We start from the raw sequence: 15,398 nt of genomic DNA, 5'->3' as shown, positions 1-15,398 counted from the left end.
AATAAGGGCCGTGGCCTGGGTCGTGGTGCTGCTGGTAGAGCTCCTGTTGCAAGGAGAGGACGTGGTCGATCTGTGCCAGCTACACGCACAAGTGAAACACCTTCCTCAAGTGTGAGTAGGCGACAGAACCTGCATCAGTATTTGGTAGGGCATCAAACGCCCCTAGAAGTGATGAGGCCAGAACAAGTTGAGGCGATAGTAGATTGGTTTGCTGCTGACAGTGCCTCCAGTTCCTTCACATTGTCTCCCACCCAGTCTACTGCAGAAAGGTCAGAGTTGGCACCTGCAGCCAATGTCCAACCGTCTTTCACCTCACCCCCTTGCAAATCAGGCCAGCAGTCTGAGCCCCAAGCCATACAGCAGTCTCTTATTCTTTTTGAGGACTCTGTCAGCAGGGTTTCCCAGGGCCATCCACCTAGCCCTGCCCCAGAAGTGGAAGAGATTGAGTGCAGCGATGCCCAACCACTTATTTCTCAAGATGAGTACATGCAAGGATCATCGCAGCACGTCTCCGATGATGACGAAACGCAGGTGCCAACTGCTGCGGCGTTCAGCATTGTGGAGACCGACAAGGAGGGCAGGGGTGAAGACTGGGTGGAAGATGATGTGGAGGACGATGAGGTCCTCGACCCCACATGGAATGAACGTCATGCAGGTGACCTGAGTAGTTTGGAGGAAGAGGCGGTGGTCGCACAGAGCCACCAGCACAGCAGAAGAGGGAGCAGGGTGCAGAAGCGGAGCGGCCGTGCCCTAGACACTACGCCCGCTACTGCCCAACGCAGCAAGGGAACGAGCGCACCAAAGTCAGCTCAAAGGAGTTCTCTAGCGTGGAAGTTCTTTAGAAAATGTGCTGATGACAGGACACGAGTGGTTTGCACCCTGTGCAATCAGAGCTTGAAGCGAGGCATAAACCTTCTCAACCTGAGCACAACCTGCATGATCAGGCATCTAAGTGCAAAGCACGAGCTGCAGTGGAGTACACACCTTCAAAACCAAGAAACGTCTCTGGCTCATCCTGCTTCCTCTTCTGCTGCAGTCTCGGCCGCTCCAGCCACATCTGTAGTGATACCGGCACCTGCCACCCCGCAAACAGACGATCTGTCAGCAACACCACCACCTGGGTCACCAACAACCATCTCCACAATGTCCCGTGGAAGCGTTCAGCTTTCCATCTCCCAAACACTTGAGAGGAAGAGGAAGTACCCCCCTACCCACCCGCGATCCCTGGCCCTGAATGCCAGCATTTCAAAATTATTGGCCTTTGAAATGCTGTCATTCCGTCTGGTGGAGATGTCGGTGGCTGTCCCACAGTACGTCGTGCCCAGCCGCCACTACTTTTCCAGGCAAGCCATCCCTTCCCTGCACAACCAAGTGGGGGAAAATATCAGGTGTGCACTGCGCAACGCCATCTGTGCCAAGGTCCACCTAACTACGGATACGTGGACCAGTAAGCACGGTCAGGGGCGTTATATCTCCCTAACGGCACACTGGGTAAATGCAGTGGCGGATGGGCCTGAGGCGGATAGCAATTTGGCGCATGTCCTTCCACCACCGAGGATTGCAGGGCGCTTCAGTTTGCCTCCTGTTCCTAACTCCTCCTACTCCGCTTCCTCATCCTCTACCGCCTCCTCATCCGGACAGCGTAACACCTTCACCACCAACTTCAGCACAGCCAGGGGTAAACGACAGCAGGCAGTTTTACAACTTGCCTGTTTGGGGGACAAACCACACACCGCGCAGGAGTTGTGGAGGAGCATGGAACAGCAGACAAATGAGTGGTTGCTGCCAGCGAGCCTCAAGCCCGGCCTGGTGGTGTGCGATAACGGGCGAAATCTCATAGCAGCTCTGGGCCTAGCCGGTTTGACGCACATCCCTTGCCTGGCGCATGTGCTGAATTTGGTGGTGCAGAGGTTCCTTAAAAACTACCCCGATATGTCAGAGCTGCTGCAGAAAGTGCGGGCCGTTTGTGCGCACTTTCGGCGTTCTCACCCTGCTGCTGCTCGCCTGGCAGCGCTGCAGCGTAACTTCGGCCTTCCCGCTCACCGCCTCATATGTGACGTGCCCACAAGGTGGAACTCCACCTTGCAGATGCTGGAAAGACTGTGCGAGCAGCAGCAGGCCATAGTGGAGTTTCAGCTGCAGCACGCACGCGTGAGTCGCTCTGCGGAACAGCACCACTTCACCACCAATAACTGGGCCTCCATGCGAGACCTGTGTGCCTTGTTGCGCTGTTTTGAGTACTCCACCAACATGGCCAGTGGCAATGACGCCGTTCTCAGCTTAACTATCCCACTTCTATGCCTCCTTGAAAAAACAATTCGGGCGATGATGGAAGAGGATGTGGCACAGGATGAGGAGGAGGAGGAGGATGAAGAGGTAACATTTCCAAGGCTTTCAGGGCAGTCATTCGCAAGGGGCTCCGAGGGTGGGTTCCTGCACACGCAAACGCCAGGGACGCAATTGTCCAGCAGGGGCACAGTTCTGGAGGATGAGGAGGATGAGGAGGAGGAGGAGCTGGAGGAGGAGATGGAACCATGTTCACAGCAGGGTGGCACCCAGGCCAGCTCATGGCCATCACTGGTGCGTGGCTGGGGGGATACAGAGGACACGGACGATACACCTCCCACAGAGGACAGCCTTTCGTTGCCTCTGGGCAGCCTGGCACACATGAGCGATTACATGCTGCAGTGTCTCCACAACGACCGCCGAGTTGCCCACATTCTAACTTGTGCTGATTACTGGGTGGCCACGCTGCTGGATCCCCGTTACAAGGACAACGTACCGTCCTTAATTCACTCACTGGAGCGCGATCGCAAGATGCGCGAGTACAAGCGCACGCTGGTAGACGCCATGCTGCTGGCATTCCCATCTGACAGCGGGGCCACAGTGGAAGCACAAGGCAGAGGAGGAGGAGGAGGAGGTCGCCAACGCAACCAGGGCACCGCCAGCACCTCAGAAGGCAGGGTTAGCATGGCCGAAATGTGGAAAAGCTTTGTCAGCACGCCACAACAAACAGCAGCACCAGCAGCTCAGATGGAACGTCTTAGCAGGAGGCAGCATTTTACCAACATGGTGGAGCAGTATGTGTGCACACGCCTACATGTAGTGAATGACGGGTCTGCCCCCTTCAACTTCTGGGTCTCCAAATTGGGCACATGGCCTGAGCTTGCCCTTTACGCCTTGGAGGTGCTGGCGTGCCCTGCAGCCAGTGTATTATCTGAACGGGTATTTAGCACGGCTGGGGGCGTTATAACAGACAAGCGCAGCCGCCTGTCCAGAGACAATGTGGACAAGCTCACGTTCATTAAAATGAACCAGGCATGGATCCCACGGGACTTTTCCGTACCTTATGCAGAATAGCAATGGATACCGACCTTACCCACCCATTGTTCCATTTTTGCTCTTTCTCACTCTTTTGGGGTGTACCCTCATTTAAAATTTTTGAAAAGAAGCAGTGTTGGCTACCTCGTCCTCCTCCTCAGGGCCAGATTAATGTAGGGGCTATTGGAGCTGCAGCTCCAGGCCCCTACCTTTTATATAGGCCCCGGGTTGGCCATATTCACTGTTACCGCTCTTCTGTCACTTGTAAACACAGAAGTCTGGCTTCTATGCTCGCTTCCCCAGGCAGCACCCTCAGAACCTCCCCACACAGCGTGAAGGCCGGACAAGGAGGGACAGTTGGCGATGCATGGATGTGTTTATGGGCTTCAGAGACAGCATCCCATGTTGAATTAGGCATGCATGGCTGCACCCTTCCTCCTCTGGGTGCATGGCAAGGCACGGCCCTTAAGGCCCTTCAAAATCCTCAGCACCAAGCCCATGATGCTGTTAATCCGGCCCTGGTCCTCCTCCACCGCCGCTTCCACCTACACCGCCCATAGGTGTGCGCAGCCTATTGCATTAAGGTGTGCACCCCAAAGTTGAAATACACATGCATGTGTTTGCCAGCAGGGAGAGTAATGTATCGGGGCCATGTACCTGTAGGCAAGGAGAAATAGAGCAGAGCAGGTCCCAGGGAGATCTTTCCCATCTCCTCACTGGCAATGCTATGTGCCCTAGGTGATTAGGGTGTGCCCAGGCACACCCAGCACACCCTGTGCGCACGCCTATGTCACCGCCACATCCACCACCACCTCAACCTCCCTCCTACTCCATATGGGCCTCGTCCTTCAGAGATGAAGAAGAACATTGTTTTATTTTTCTGTTTTTTTTTGTTGTTTTAAGTTATTTCCCTATCCACATTTGTTTGCAGAGCACTTGCCATGCTCTTAATTACGTTTTGCTGCCATTTGCAGCACTCTAGCCCTTTCCTTTGGTGTTTTAGAGCCATTTTAGTGCCTTAAAGTTCGGGTCCCCATTGACTTCAATGGGGTTCGGTGTCCGGGAAAAGTTCGGTAAAAGTCCGGGACACGGACCCGGACTTTTTTTTAAAGTTCGGCCGAACCCGTCGAACACGGACATCTAGGTGTCCGCTCAACCCTAATAGCAACCAACAATTTACATATTGTACGTTCACATCAGTCCCCACCCCCCAGGAGTTTACATTCTTCTATTTGGTTTGATACTGTATTGGCTGCTAAACTTAAAAGTATCAAGAGTGGCTAATAACAAGAGAAACAAAGTATTTTATAACCCAGTAATTACAACCTAGAGCCATAGCGGATCATGTGAGTGCTATGGGGCCCAGCGACACCGGGGACCCAGTACTGTCTGATGTATACAAATGTATCCTTGTATCAAAAGTATTCAGCTAATAATTGTAGATATGAAATACAAAGTTCTGGCACCTCTAAGATTCCTATAAAATCATGTACAGCTTGTTAACACGTGCGACAATTATTGCCGCACCTCTGAAAAGCGATGTGAGCTCTGTAGCGCAATGAAGTTACAGGGTGCACAGGGGTCAGTAGAGACACAGGATGCTTTGGGGTGCACGCACTGCAGTCATGGGGTGCATAGGAGTCAGTAGAGACACATAATGCTTTGGGGTGCACTGCAGTCATGGGATGCATAGGGGAGCACAGGGTTTACTAAAAGACACTGGATACTCCGGGGTGCACTCAAGTCTTGGGGTGCATAGGGACCAGTGAAAACACCAGATGCTCTGGGTGCACTGCAGCCATGGGGTGCATAGGAGTCAGAAGAGACACAGGATGTTCTGGGGTGCATTTCAGTCATGGGGTGCATAGGGGTGAATAGGGATCATTAGAAGACACTGGATGCTCTGGGGTGCACTGCAGTCATGGGGTGAATATGAGTCAGTAGAGACACAAAATGCTCAGCAGATGGCACAGGATACTCTGGGGTGGACTGGAATCTTGGGGAACAGTGGTGTCAATAGCTAAAACAGGATACTTCGGAGTGCACTGCAGACATAGAATGCATAGAGATACACAGGGATGCCTAGAAGACACTGGATGTTCTAGGGTGCACTGGAGTCAATGCATGCACAGGGACATGCTGGAGTCAGTAGGTAGCACAGGATGCTCTGAGGTGGACTGGAATCTCGGGGGACAGTGGTCTCACTTGCTAAAACTGGACACTCTGCAGTGCACTGCAGACATGGGGTGCATAGAGATACACATGGATGCCTAGAATACACTGGATGCTCTGGGGTGTAATGCAGTCATGGGATGCAATGGAGTTATTAAAGACACAGGATGTTCTGGGATGCCCTGCTACCATGGGTTGAGAAGGGATCACTAGAAGACACTAGATGCTCTGGGGTGCACACAAGTCATGGGGTGCATAGGGGTCAGTGAAGACACCGGATGCTCTGGAATGCACTGCAGTCATGGGGTGCATAGGAGTCAATAAAGACACAGGATGTTCTGGGATGCCCTGCTGGCATGGGGTGTATATGGGTAAGGAGATATCACTAAAAGACACTGGATGCCCCAGGGTGCACTCACGTTTTGGGGTGCATAAGAACCAGTGAAAACACCAGATGCTCTGGGGTGCACTGCAGTCATGGGGTGCATAGGGGTGAGTAGGGATCACAAGAAGACACTGGATGCTCTGGGGTGCACTCAAGTGATGGGGTGCATAGGGGTCAGGAAAGACACAGGATGCTCTGGGGTGCACTGCTGTCATTGGGTGCATAGGGGTGAATAGGGATCACTGGAAGACACTGGATGCTCTGGGGTGCACTCAAGTCATGGGGTGCATGGGGGTCAGCAAAGACACTGTATGCTCTGGGGTGCATTGGAGTCGTGGGGTGCATAAGAGTCAGTAGAGACACAGGATGCTCTGGGGTGCACTGCAGTCATGGGGTGCATAGGGGTGCACAGGAATCACTAAAAGACACCGGATGCTCTGGGGTGCACTGGAATCAGCGGATGGACAGGAAGGCACTGAGGTTAGTAGATGACACAGGATACTGTGGGGTGGACTGGAATCTCAGGGAACACTGTGGTCAGAGATACTGTGGACTTGGACAGCAGAGTTGAAACAGAGAAACACACTAGGGGCTGGAAGCAGCCACAGATGAAGCACCCAAACCCTCAAGCACAGTGGAACTAAGGAGGCACAAAGACTGAAGTGGCAAGTACCAAAGGCAACTTTTCTTGAGGATACAGACAAGCCGAGTGCCATGCTGGTTCTTAGGTGTAGTGATGCACTCATTGAACTCTAAGCCACATTTCCCTTACAATTTAAAGCTTCCAATCAGGAGAACTACCTCCTGATTGGCTGTGGTGCCAGCATTCCAGGTAAAACACAAAAGTGCTAGCGGCTATGCACCAGAAAAAACACAGACGCTGGTTTATGGGTCTTCCTGTCCCGGTGGTACCTTCCCACTCATTTCATGGTCCCGTTGTCATAAAAAGTGAGGGAGATCTTCCTAATGAGACAGCAATAAACAAGTATCAGAAGTTCTACCTTTGTGGCACCAACCATAGTTTTCGCTGGCATGAAACGTTTGGCTTTGTTGTTTAGGTTATTTTTGGTGCTTCTTCTTCTTCTTGGAGGTGTCTCCTGCTCTCCAGCCAAGAGATCTCAGTATGGGCTCATCACATCCCCCAATTACCCGAAAACATATCCCAACAACAATCACAGCACCTGGAATATTGCCGTCCCCAAAGGATACCACATTTCCCTGAAGTTCCTGGTGTTTGACATCGAGCCATCGGACGGATGTACCTATGACTTTGTTAAGGTATCAAAGGCACATATATATATATATATATATATATATATACAGGGCTTTTTTTCTCAGAGAATAGGTGCAGGAACTCCTCCTTCTAAGTTACTTTGTGTCTCCGCCCCCTACCCACCTCCGAGCACTGACCCTTGGTTCCACCCCTTACCCAACTTCCAGTACAGCCCCTTTTAGAGAGTATAGAGTCAAGTATAATTTTGTATTGGAATGTATGGAATTTGGTTATGATAACAAGAAAAGCAATAAAATAGATCCCCCACAGCCAGGAACAATAGACCCCCCCCCCCAGCAGCAGAAAAATATCTCCCAGCAGCCAGCATCAATAGACTCTCTAGCAGCCAGCAACAGTAGACCCCTCCCTAAACAGTAGATCCCTTCCAGCAACAATTAACCCACAGTATCAAAAGATCCTCCACCAGCAGCAATAGATCGCCATTAAAAAATAGATCCCCGTCCAGCAACAATAGATCCCCCAGCAGCCAGCATCAGTATACCTTCCAGCACCTGGAGGTGCCGGAACTGCGTACCCCCGCGTTCCCGCTGAAAAAAAGCCCTGTATATATATATATATACACTAAGAAATGTATTTTCCTTATTGTTTTTATTAACAATGTTTGCAGTCCAGAAAGATAATTAATTTACAATCTCTTCGGTAATGGGCAGAAACCAGCGTTCTTGTAGGAACCCAAAAACAAACATGGGGAAAACTCGCCAACTTGCACACAGGCGCTGCTAGGTCAAAGTGTTCATCGTTCCTGACCCCAAATATTCGACTAATTAAGGAAAGTGAAAAGACAGCTCTGGAGCAGCAAGGTTATCTTATGGCACTTTTCCACTGCAAGTACCCTGGCTCGGCTCCACTCGGCCCTGCTTGGCTCGGTTTGGTTTTCCACTGCATGGTACCGCATGGTACAGTGTTGGAACGGTTCGGTACGGTTTGCTTTTCCACTAATAGTAAGTGGGTGGGATAACAACGATTCTCTCACCTATCAGTGGCTAGTAGTGACAAACAGTCAAGGCTGCATGCAAAGGATTGTGGGATACGGTACCCTCTTGGAACCACAACCGAGGTGGTACTGTTTAAGCGAGCCGTACCGTTCGGTTCCATGTAGGGGAAAAGCGCCACCGTACCGAACCGTTCCAACACCGTACCATGCGGTACCATGCAGTGGAAAAGCGCAAAAGCGAGCCGAACCGTTCGGTTCCATGCAGTGGAAAAGCGCCCTTATTGGTATTACTATACATGCATAATGTAATGACGTTGATTTAGGTCAGACGTGTTAAACTCAGTTTCATTGCGGGCTGCATCAGCATTATGGTTGCCCTCAAAGGGTCGGTTGGATCTGTAGGACTAGATGTCCAGAGCACCCCCCCCCCTCCAGCTTACATTTGAAGTCAAGAATCTCCCACCATCTCTTCCATCTTAGTGCACTCTCTTTTACTTTGGGCTGCAGGGATGAAGCTGGGGGCAAATTTGGGAAGCAGAAAGTGCAGGGTCTGGAGGAGGACCAGCAGGGGGCTGGAATCAGCTGGTCTTCTGAAGGCTGAGACCAGGGGAGACGAGGGGGTTCTGCAGTTGCAGAGAGAGAAGCGCAGGATCTGGAGGAGGAATCCTGTATTCCTCTCTGCCGCCAACAGCTGAGACAAGGTTGGGGGTTGAGACAAGAAGGGACAAGTTGAGACAAGGTTGGGGGTTGAGACAAGGAGGGTTCCACAGCTACAGGAGAAGTGCAATGGCCACATAAAATGGCCTGGTGGGCCAGATTTGGCCAGCGGGCCTTGTGTTTTACACATATGATGAAGGTGATCTGGTTCCTGGGTTTCTACAAACAAGAGAATCTGCTTGGTCTCCTCAGCTTGTAGTGGATTGTGAATTGAAGTTCTACACCAATACTAAAAGGCCCAGATATGACTTTATTCCAGCATGGGTCAGGGGGGCAATCAAAAGAGGAGCCAGTCTGTTTTTTGGGGTTTCCATTTCCATTTCTTTAGGGTTTCAGATAGAAAATGATGTACATGGACTAGATGTTAACTGGACCTTTAGAGGTATTTCTTTCAGTGTGATTATCTGCACAGGTCTTCTCATCAGCTGGTTTAGCAGCTCAAATATTTAACTTTTTATACAAGGACTTTTTGGCTGAACGGCTGCTGAGATAACAGGATAAACCACAGCGACTGTTTCAGTTCAGTTAGTCTGTGTGACATAGGATTGCTCAGCATTGCCAGTCCACATGGGGTTGATTTACTAAAACGGCAAAATCTGGTGCAGCTGTGCATGGAAACCAATCAGCTTCCAGGTTGTTTTGTCAAAGCCTAATCAAAGAAGCTGAAGTTAGAAGCTGATTGGGTGCCATGCACAGCTGCACCAGGTTTTCCACTCTCCAGATTTAGGAAATCTCCAATATGTCAGACAACTTGACGTAAAGTAGAATCATAGGCAAAACTTTTTATTTTATTTTGGATAGAGTAAGGAAGGCGTTATAACCTCTGTCAAATGTTTTTGTTTTTTTTGTCATTGGTGTCCCATTGGGGAGATTTCCCTTACCTTCCTGTCCCATAGCCAAACAGGAAGTGAGAGGAAATTCCTGCAAATTAACCACTCACATTGCTGCTACTGCAGCAATGTGGCTCGTTATCGTCCAGCGTCGTAGACCTACATCGCTGGACTCCTCCCCTTGTGGGCGGCGCGCGCGCGCCGCTGGAGGCTCGCTCCCGCTGTTTTCAGTCACAGCGGGAGTCAAGCCAGGGGAGGAGCGGCGGCGATCATCGCTTCTCTTCCCCGATCGTCAGGGAATCGAGTGTGGAGATCCGCCCGCTTGTGTAAACAGAGCGGGCGGATCTCCTAAGTGACAGGCAGGGACAGATTGCAGGATTCACCATAGCTGAACATCCGATCTGTCCTTGTGTCACTCAGTCACCTCCCCCCCACATGTTAGTAAGCACCAGGCATACATTAACCCCTCCCTCTCCAATAAAATTAACCCCTTCCCTGCCAGTGTCATTTTTACAGTAACAGTGCATATGTATAGCACTGATTACTGCAGTAATGTCACTGGTACCCCCAAAAGTGTCAAAAATGTCAGTCAAGGGTCCGATCTGTCCGTCGCAATGTCGCAATCCCGCAAAAAAAAATCGCAGATCGTCACCATTACGCGTTAAAAAAAAAAACACCAAAAATGACAAAAATCTTTCCCTTAGTTAGTAAACGCAATAACTTTTGCGCAAACCAATCAAAATACGCTTATTGCAATTTTTTTTTTTTACCAAAAATATGTAGCAGAAAACAAATTGGCCAAAAATGATAAAAAAATTTAGATCTTTACATTTCATATAAAAAAATGTGAAAAATATTGTTATTTTTTCAAAATTTTCGCTCTTTTTTTGTTTATAGCGCAAAAGGTAAAAATCGCACAGGTGATCAAATACCACCAAAAGAAAGATCTATTTGTGGGAAAAAAAGGACGTAAATTTAGTTTGGGTACGGCATTGCACGACCGCGCAATTGTCAGTTAAAGTTGCACAGTGCCGAATCGCAAAAAGTGGCCTGGACGTAAGACAGCAAAATCCTCCGGTGGTAAAGTGGTTAAGGGAGTTCCTTGGGGCCCCCCAGGTCCCCAAAACTAGTGTCCACATTGGAAGACTTCCCCTCTATTACTTTTCTGGGGACAACCCAAGAGTTGGGATTTTCTTTCACTTTCAATGATAATGGTAAACAGAACAAACAGAGAAGACCAAGACAGCAATAAAAACTGACAGGGGTTCCAATCCCTCTCCACTCTATCGAAAACTAAACAAATGTTGCCTTATGATATACTTTGATAAACTTTCTAGCTACAGATTACTATAAATTAAACCCAAACATCAATCAATGGTCCAGATTTCTCCTGCCCAATAAACCTAAGCCCGGATGAAGAGGTATTTGTGGATAACTCCCCAATCGCGTTGGGAGTCAACTCTTGATAGACTCTTTTATTGTAGTAAATAATTATTATATCTGGACCAGTCCCTGTGGCTTGATACCATCGTCATTTCACTTCACATACATTGATTCTCCCAGGGAACCTATAGGAGCCCCATCAACCATACGAGAGCTGCCTCAGTAATCATCTAATTCATTTGGAACGTCCACCAAGCTTGAAGTCCAACACCCTAACTCAATGATAAGTTACATTTAAATAAGTGAGAAAATACAGAAATTACTTTTACTTTTTTGTGATCAGTTTCATATTTTGCACCCACCACTTTTATCCCAATCTTCTTTCGGCAGGTTTGGGCAGACAACAAGGAACTGGGGCAGTTCTGTGGTCCACCCAAGTCTAAGTCCCACCCTGGTCACCGGCTATTTCTCTCTGAAGGCAACCAAATGAGAATTGAATTCCAGTCTGACTTTTCCAATGAGGAGCATGGCTCCGCCATCCTTTACCCAGGATTCCAAGCCTATTACCAGGCAGTGGGTAGGTATTGGGCTCCTGTTTAGGTTGCTTTGTGTATAATCTGGCTGTGGTCCCTACACCTCTCTGGTTGTGCAGATCAGAATTACAGCTAAAGACGTAGATGATCGGAGTGGTTGGCGATTTTCATTTTGTCATGGCTCTACCTTATCACGCTTCTCTAGTACAGGGGTCTCCAAACATTTTAGGTAAAGGGATAGTTTACTGTCCTTCAGGCTTTAGGGGCAGACAATGGCCAGTGGGAGTAGAAAATGCCCCAGCATCAGTGAGAGTAAACAGTGACCCATTATTGGTTTTAGTGGGAGGAATGGTGCCCCTTCGATGGTGTCAGTGAAAGAAAGAAAGCCCCATCAATGGTGTCAGTGGGAGGAATAGTGCGCCATCAGTATTGTCAGTGGGAGGAATAGTGCCCCATCAGTATTGTCAGTGGGAGGAATAGTGCCCCATCAATGGTGTCAGTGGGAGGAATAGTGCCCCATCAGTATTGTCAGTGGGAGGAATAGTGCCCCATCAATGGTGTCAGTGGGAGGAATAGTGCCCCATCAGTATTGTCAGTGGGAGGAATAGTGCCCCATCAGTATTGTCAGTGGGAGGAATAGTGCCCCATCAATGGTGTCAGTGGGGGGAATAGTGTGCCATCAGTATTGTCAGTGGTAGGAATAGTTCCCCATCATTGGTATCAGTGGGAGGGATAATACCCCATCATTGGCATCAGTGGGAGGAATAGTGTCCCATCATTGGTGTCAGTGGGAGGAATAGTGCCCCATCATTGGTGTCAGTGGGAGGAATAGTGTCAGCAACAGGTGTGACCAGAAATGTGTGGACTGACACAGAGAACATTAGACATAATTAAGGTGTAAAGAATATAATTTATTTAAAAATAAGTGAATAACACAAATGTAAACGCACCTCCAGAAAACTATAACTGTGTAAATCCAATCAGATACCCAAACAATAGTGACACACAGCAAACAACTGCTCAAACCAAATATATACAAAACAGGATAAATGAATAGTAATAGTAACAGAGCCGGGGTCATACACGGGAGATCAAGCAGAGGGAGCTGGGAGCAAGACAGAACAGAGAGAGGGTTGCAGGAGACGGAGTAAGCAAACAGGAAGGAAGGAATCAGGCTGCAGGGTCAGGATCAGAGTCCAGGATCAGGATACAGGGACACAGGCATGCAGGTCAGGCGCACATGGAGACAATACCAAGGCAGTGAGAAGAAGCATACACAGGGTTTAAATATACTTCCTGCAACCAGCATCAGGTGATGACTGATTGCATAAGATGTTCGCTTCTGACTACTGAGAGACACCCGCTGGTGGACACTGGAACTGCAGCTTATGGATCTGGGAGCTACAGTGCCACCAGCAGGTGAGCTCTTTCCTGACAGTACCCCCCCTCTAAGGAGCGGCCTCAGGACGCTCCAAAAAACCCTAGCTAAACCAGTCCATAAAAGACAGTCATTTGCTGCACAAATCCAGAGCAAAAGTTCCTTGTAGGCTGAAGAAGTGCCGGGTTCCAAGCGAGATGCCCCATTGCCAAGATCCAACAATAGGCAAAGTGTCCCACCGCCTGGGTCAGGTGACTGACTGGGTATCCCACCGCTGAGGTCAAGCAACTGGCTGGGTGTCCTGCTGGCCAGATCCTCTGACATGTACAGAATTTGATACTTCAAGTCCCTCAGAACAGCAGGTACCCCATTGCTGGGGTCCCACGAGTTGCCTGCAGACTTAGCCATGGGGTCATGTGACAATACCAGAACTCTGACACAGAAGTGTCTCGCCATAACCAAGTAGCTTGCCTGGTTTCCAGGACTTACTCTGCACTTCAAAAGCCACCTAGGTATCTCTGAGGCACTGGTTACCTGACCCGGGTCCCCTAGTGCACCCAAAGCTGGGGCAAGCGCATCCGGATCATGGAGAGGCACAGATAGTACCCCTCCATTCCCCAGGAGCTTACCATGACCAGGGCCATGAAGGCAAATGCAGCTACTAGTTACCATGGGCATGTCCGGACCACCAGGCTTTGGAGCCATAGGAACAACACTCTGCCAGAGGGACTCAACCGAGGCAACCGACAAACGGATTTCAGGCCAAACAGGTAACCCATATAAAGCATGCGAGGACTCAGAGCTTTCAAACCCATTAGCAGGTGAACACTTTGTTTTTGCATGACAGTCCAACCGAGCAGCTGGTATTGAGTCAGTAGAACCCGGCTGGGTGGTAAGTAGAAGAGAAGTAAGATCAGGCTGGTCAATGGTAAAAGGATCATCAGACGCATGCTGGACATCAAGCATGGGATCATCAGGCTGGACATCTGTCACCGGATCAGAGGCAGAAGAAGGCAGGTTGTCAGACAGCAGATCCCTAGGGGTAGACGTGTCATCGAGCAGCAGACCATCAGAGGCAGGCAGGTTGTTAGGGACAGGATGTCCAGAGACAGGCTGGGCATTGGGCACCTGCCCCTTTGGCTGGGCAACAGGGACCGAAACTTCAAGCTGGGCAACAGGGACCGAAACTTCAAGCTGGGCAACAGGGACCGAAACTTCAAGCTGGGCAACAGGGACCGAAACTTCAAGCTGGGCAACAGGGACCGGAACTTCAAGCTGGGCAACAGGGACCGGAACTTCAAGCTGGGCAACAGGGACCGGAACTTCAAGCTGGGCAACAGGGACCGGAACTTCAAGCTGGGCAACAGGGACCGGAACTTCAAGCTGGGCAACAGGGACCGGAACTTCAAGCTGGGCAGCAGGGACCGGAACTTCAAGCTGGGCAGCAGGGACCGGAACTTCAAGCTGGGCAGCAGGGACCGGAACTTCAAGCTGGGCAGCAGGGACCGGAACTTCAAGCTGGGCAGCAGGGACCGGAACTTCAAGCTGGGCAGCAGGGACCGGAACTTCAAGCTGGGCAGCAGGGACCGGAACTTCAAGCTGGGCAGCAGGGACCGGAACTTCAAGCTGGGCAGCAGGGACCGGAACTTCAAGCTGGGCAGCAGGGACCGGAACTTCAAGCTGGGCAGCAGGGACCGGAACTTCAAGCTGGGCAGCAGGGACCGGAACTTCAAGCTGGGCAGCAGGGACCGGAACTTCAAGCTGGGCAGCAGGGACCGGAACTTCAAGCTGGGCAGCAGGGACCGGAACTTCAAGCTGGGCAGCAGGGACCGGAACTTCAAGCTGGGCAAAAGGGACCGGAACTTCAAGCTGGGCAAAAGGGACCAGAACTTCAGGCTGGGCAAAAGGGACCAGAACTTCAGGCTGGACAAAAGGGACCAGAACTTCAGGCTGGACAAAAGGGACCAGAACTTCAGGCTGGAGCAGTTCGGCTGGCGTGGAAGTAGGCTGGAGCAGATCGGCTGGCGTGGAAGCAAGCTGGAGCAGATCGGCTGGCGTGGATGCAGGCAGATCCGCTGGCGTGGATGCAGGATGGAGCAGATCCGCTGGCGTGGATGCAGGCAGATCGGCTAGTGTGGAAGCAAGCTGAAGCAGATCGGCTGGCGTGGAAGCAGGCTGGGGTAGATCCGCTGGCGTGGAAGCAGGCATGGATGCAGGCTGGAGCAGATCCGCTGGTGTGGATGCACAATTGGATAGTGGCAAGATTTTGCAAGTTGGGAAAAACTTTCGTTTCTTTTTGGGTTTTGCCACTGAGGTTCTGCATGTGAACACAGGGCTGTGAGTAGGGGGAGCAGCTGGTAGCAAAGAAAAGCTGGGGGATTTTGAAAAAGAGGGAGCAGTAACTAAGGAGGATTTCTGAAGGATTGGTGCAGACAGTGGAGAAGAGGTAAG

The 15,398-nt window shown here is 50.4% G+C and overlaps 1 protein-coding gene across 1 annotated transcript in view; it reads left to right on the top strand.

Moving 5' to 3' along the window:
- The window catches only part of LOC309564142 (complement C1r-A subcomponent-like), a gene marked incomplete at its 5' end in the record, with an annotated part of 131,530 nt that overhangs the window by 17,718 nt on the left and 98,414 nt on the right, over positions 1-15,398 (top strand). Inside the window, 2 exons of the mRNA XM_082268771.1 lie at positions 6,937-7,156; positions 11,427-11,613. Of these exons, the coding sequence (XP_082124897.1) occupies positions 6,937-7,156; positions 11,427-11,613 (407 nt within the window). The remainder of the gene's footprint in view (positions 1-6,936; positions 7,157-11,426; positions 11,614-15,398) is intronic.

Source organism: Pelophylax lessonae, assembly GCF_965119305.1.
Source record: "Pelophylax lessonae genome assembly, chromosome: 9".
Lineage (NCBI taxonomy): Eukaryota > Metazoa > Chordata > Amphibia > Anura > Ranidae > Pelophylax > Pelophylax lessonae.
Note: the sequence above shows the minus strand (reverse complement) of the source record. Positions and strands in the feature narration are given on the sequence as shown.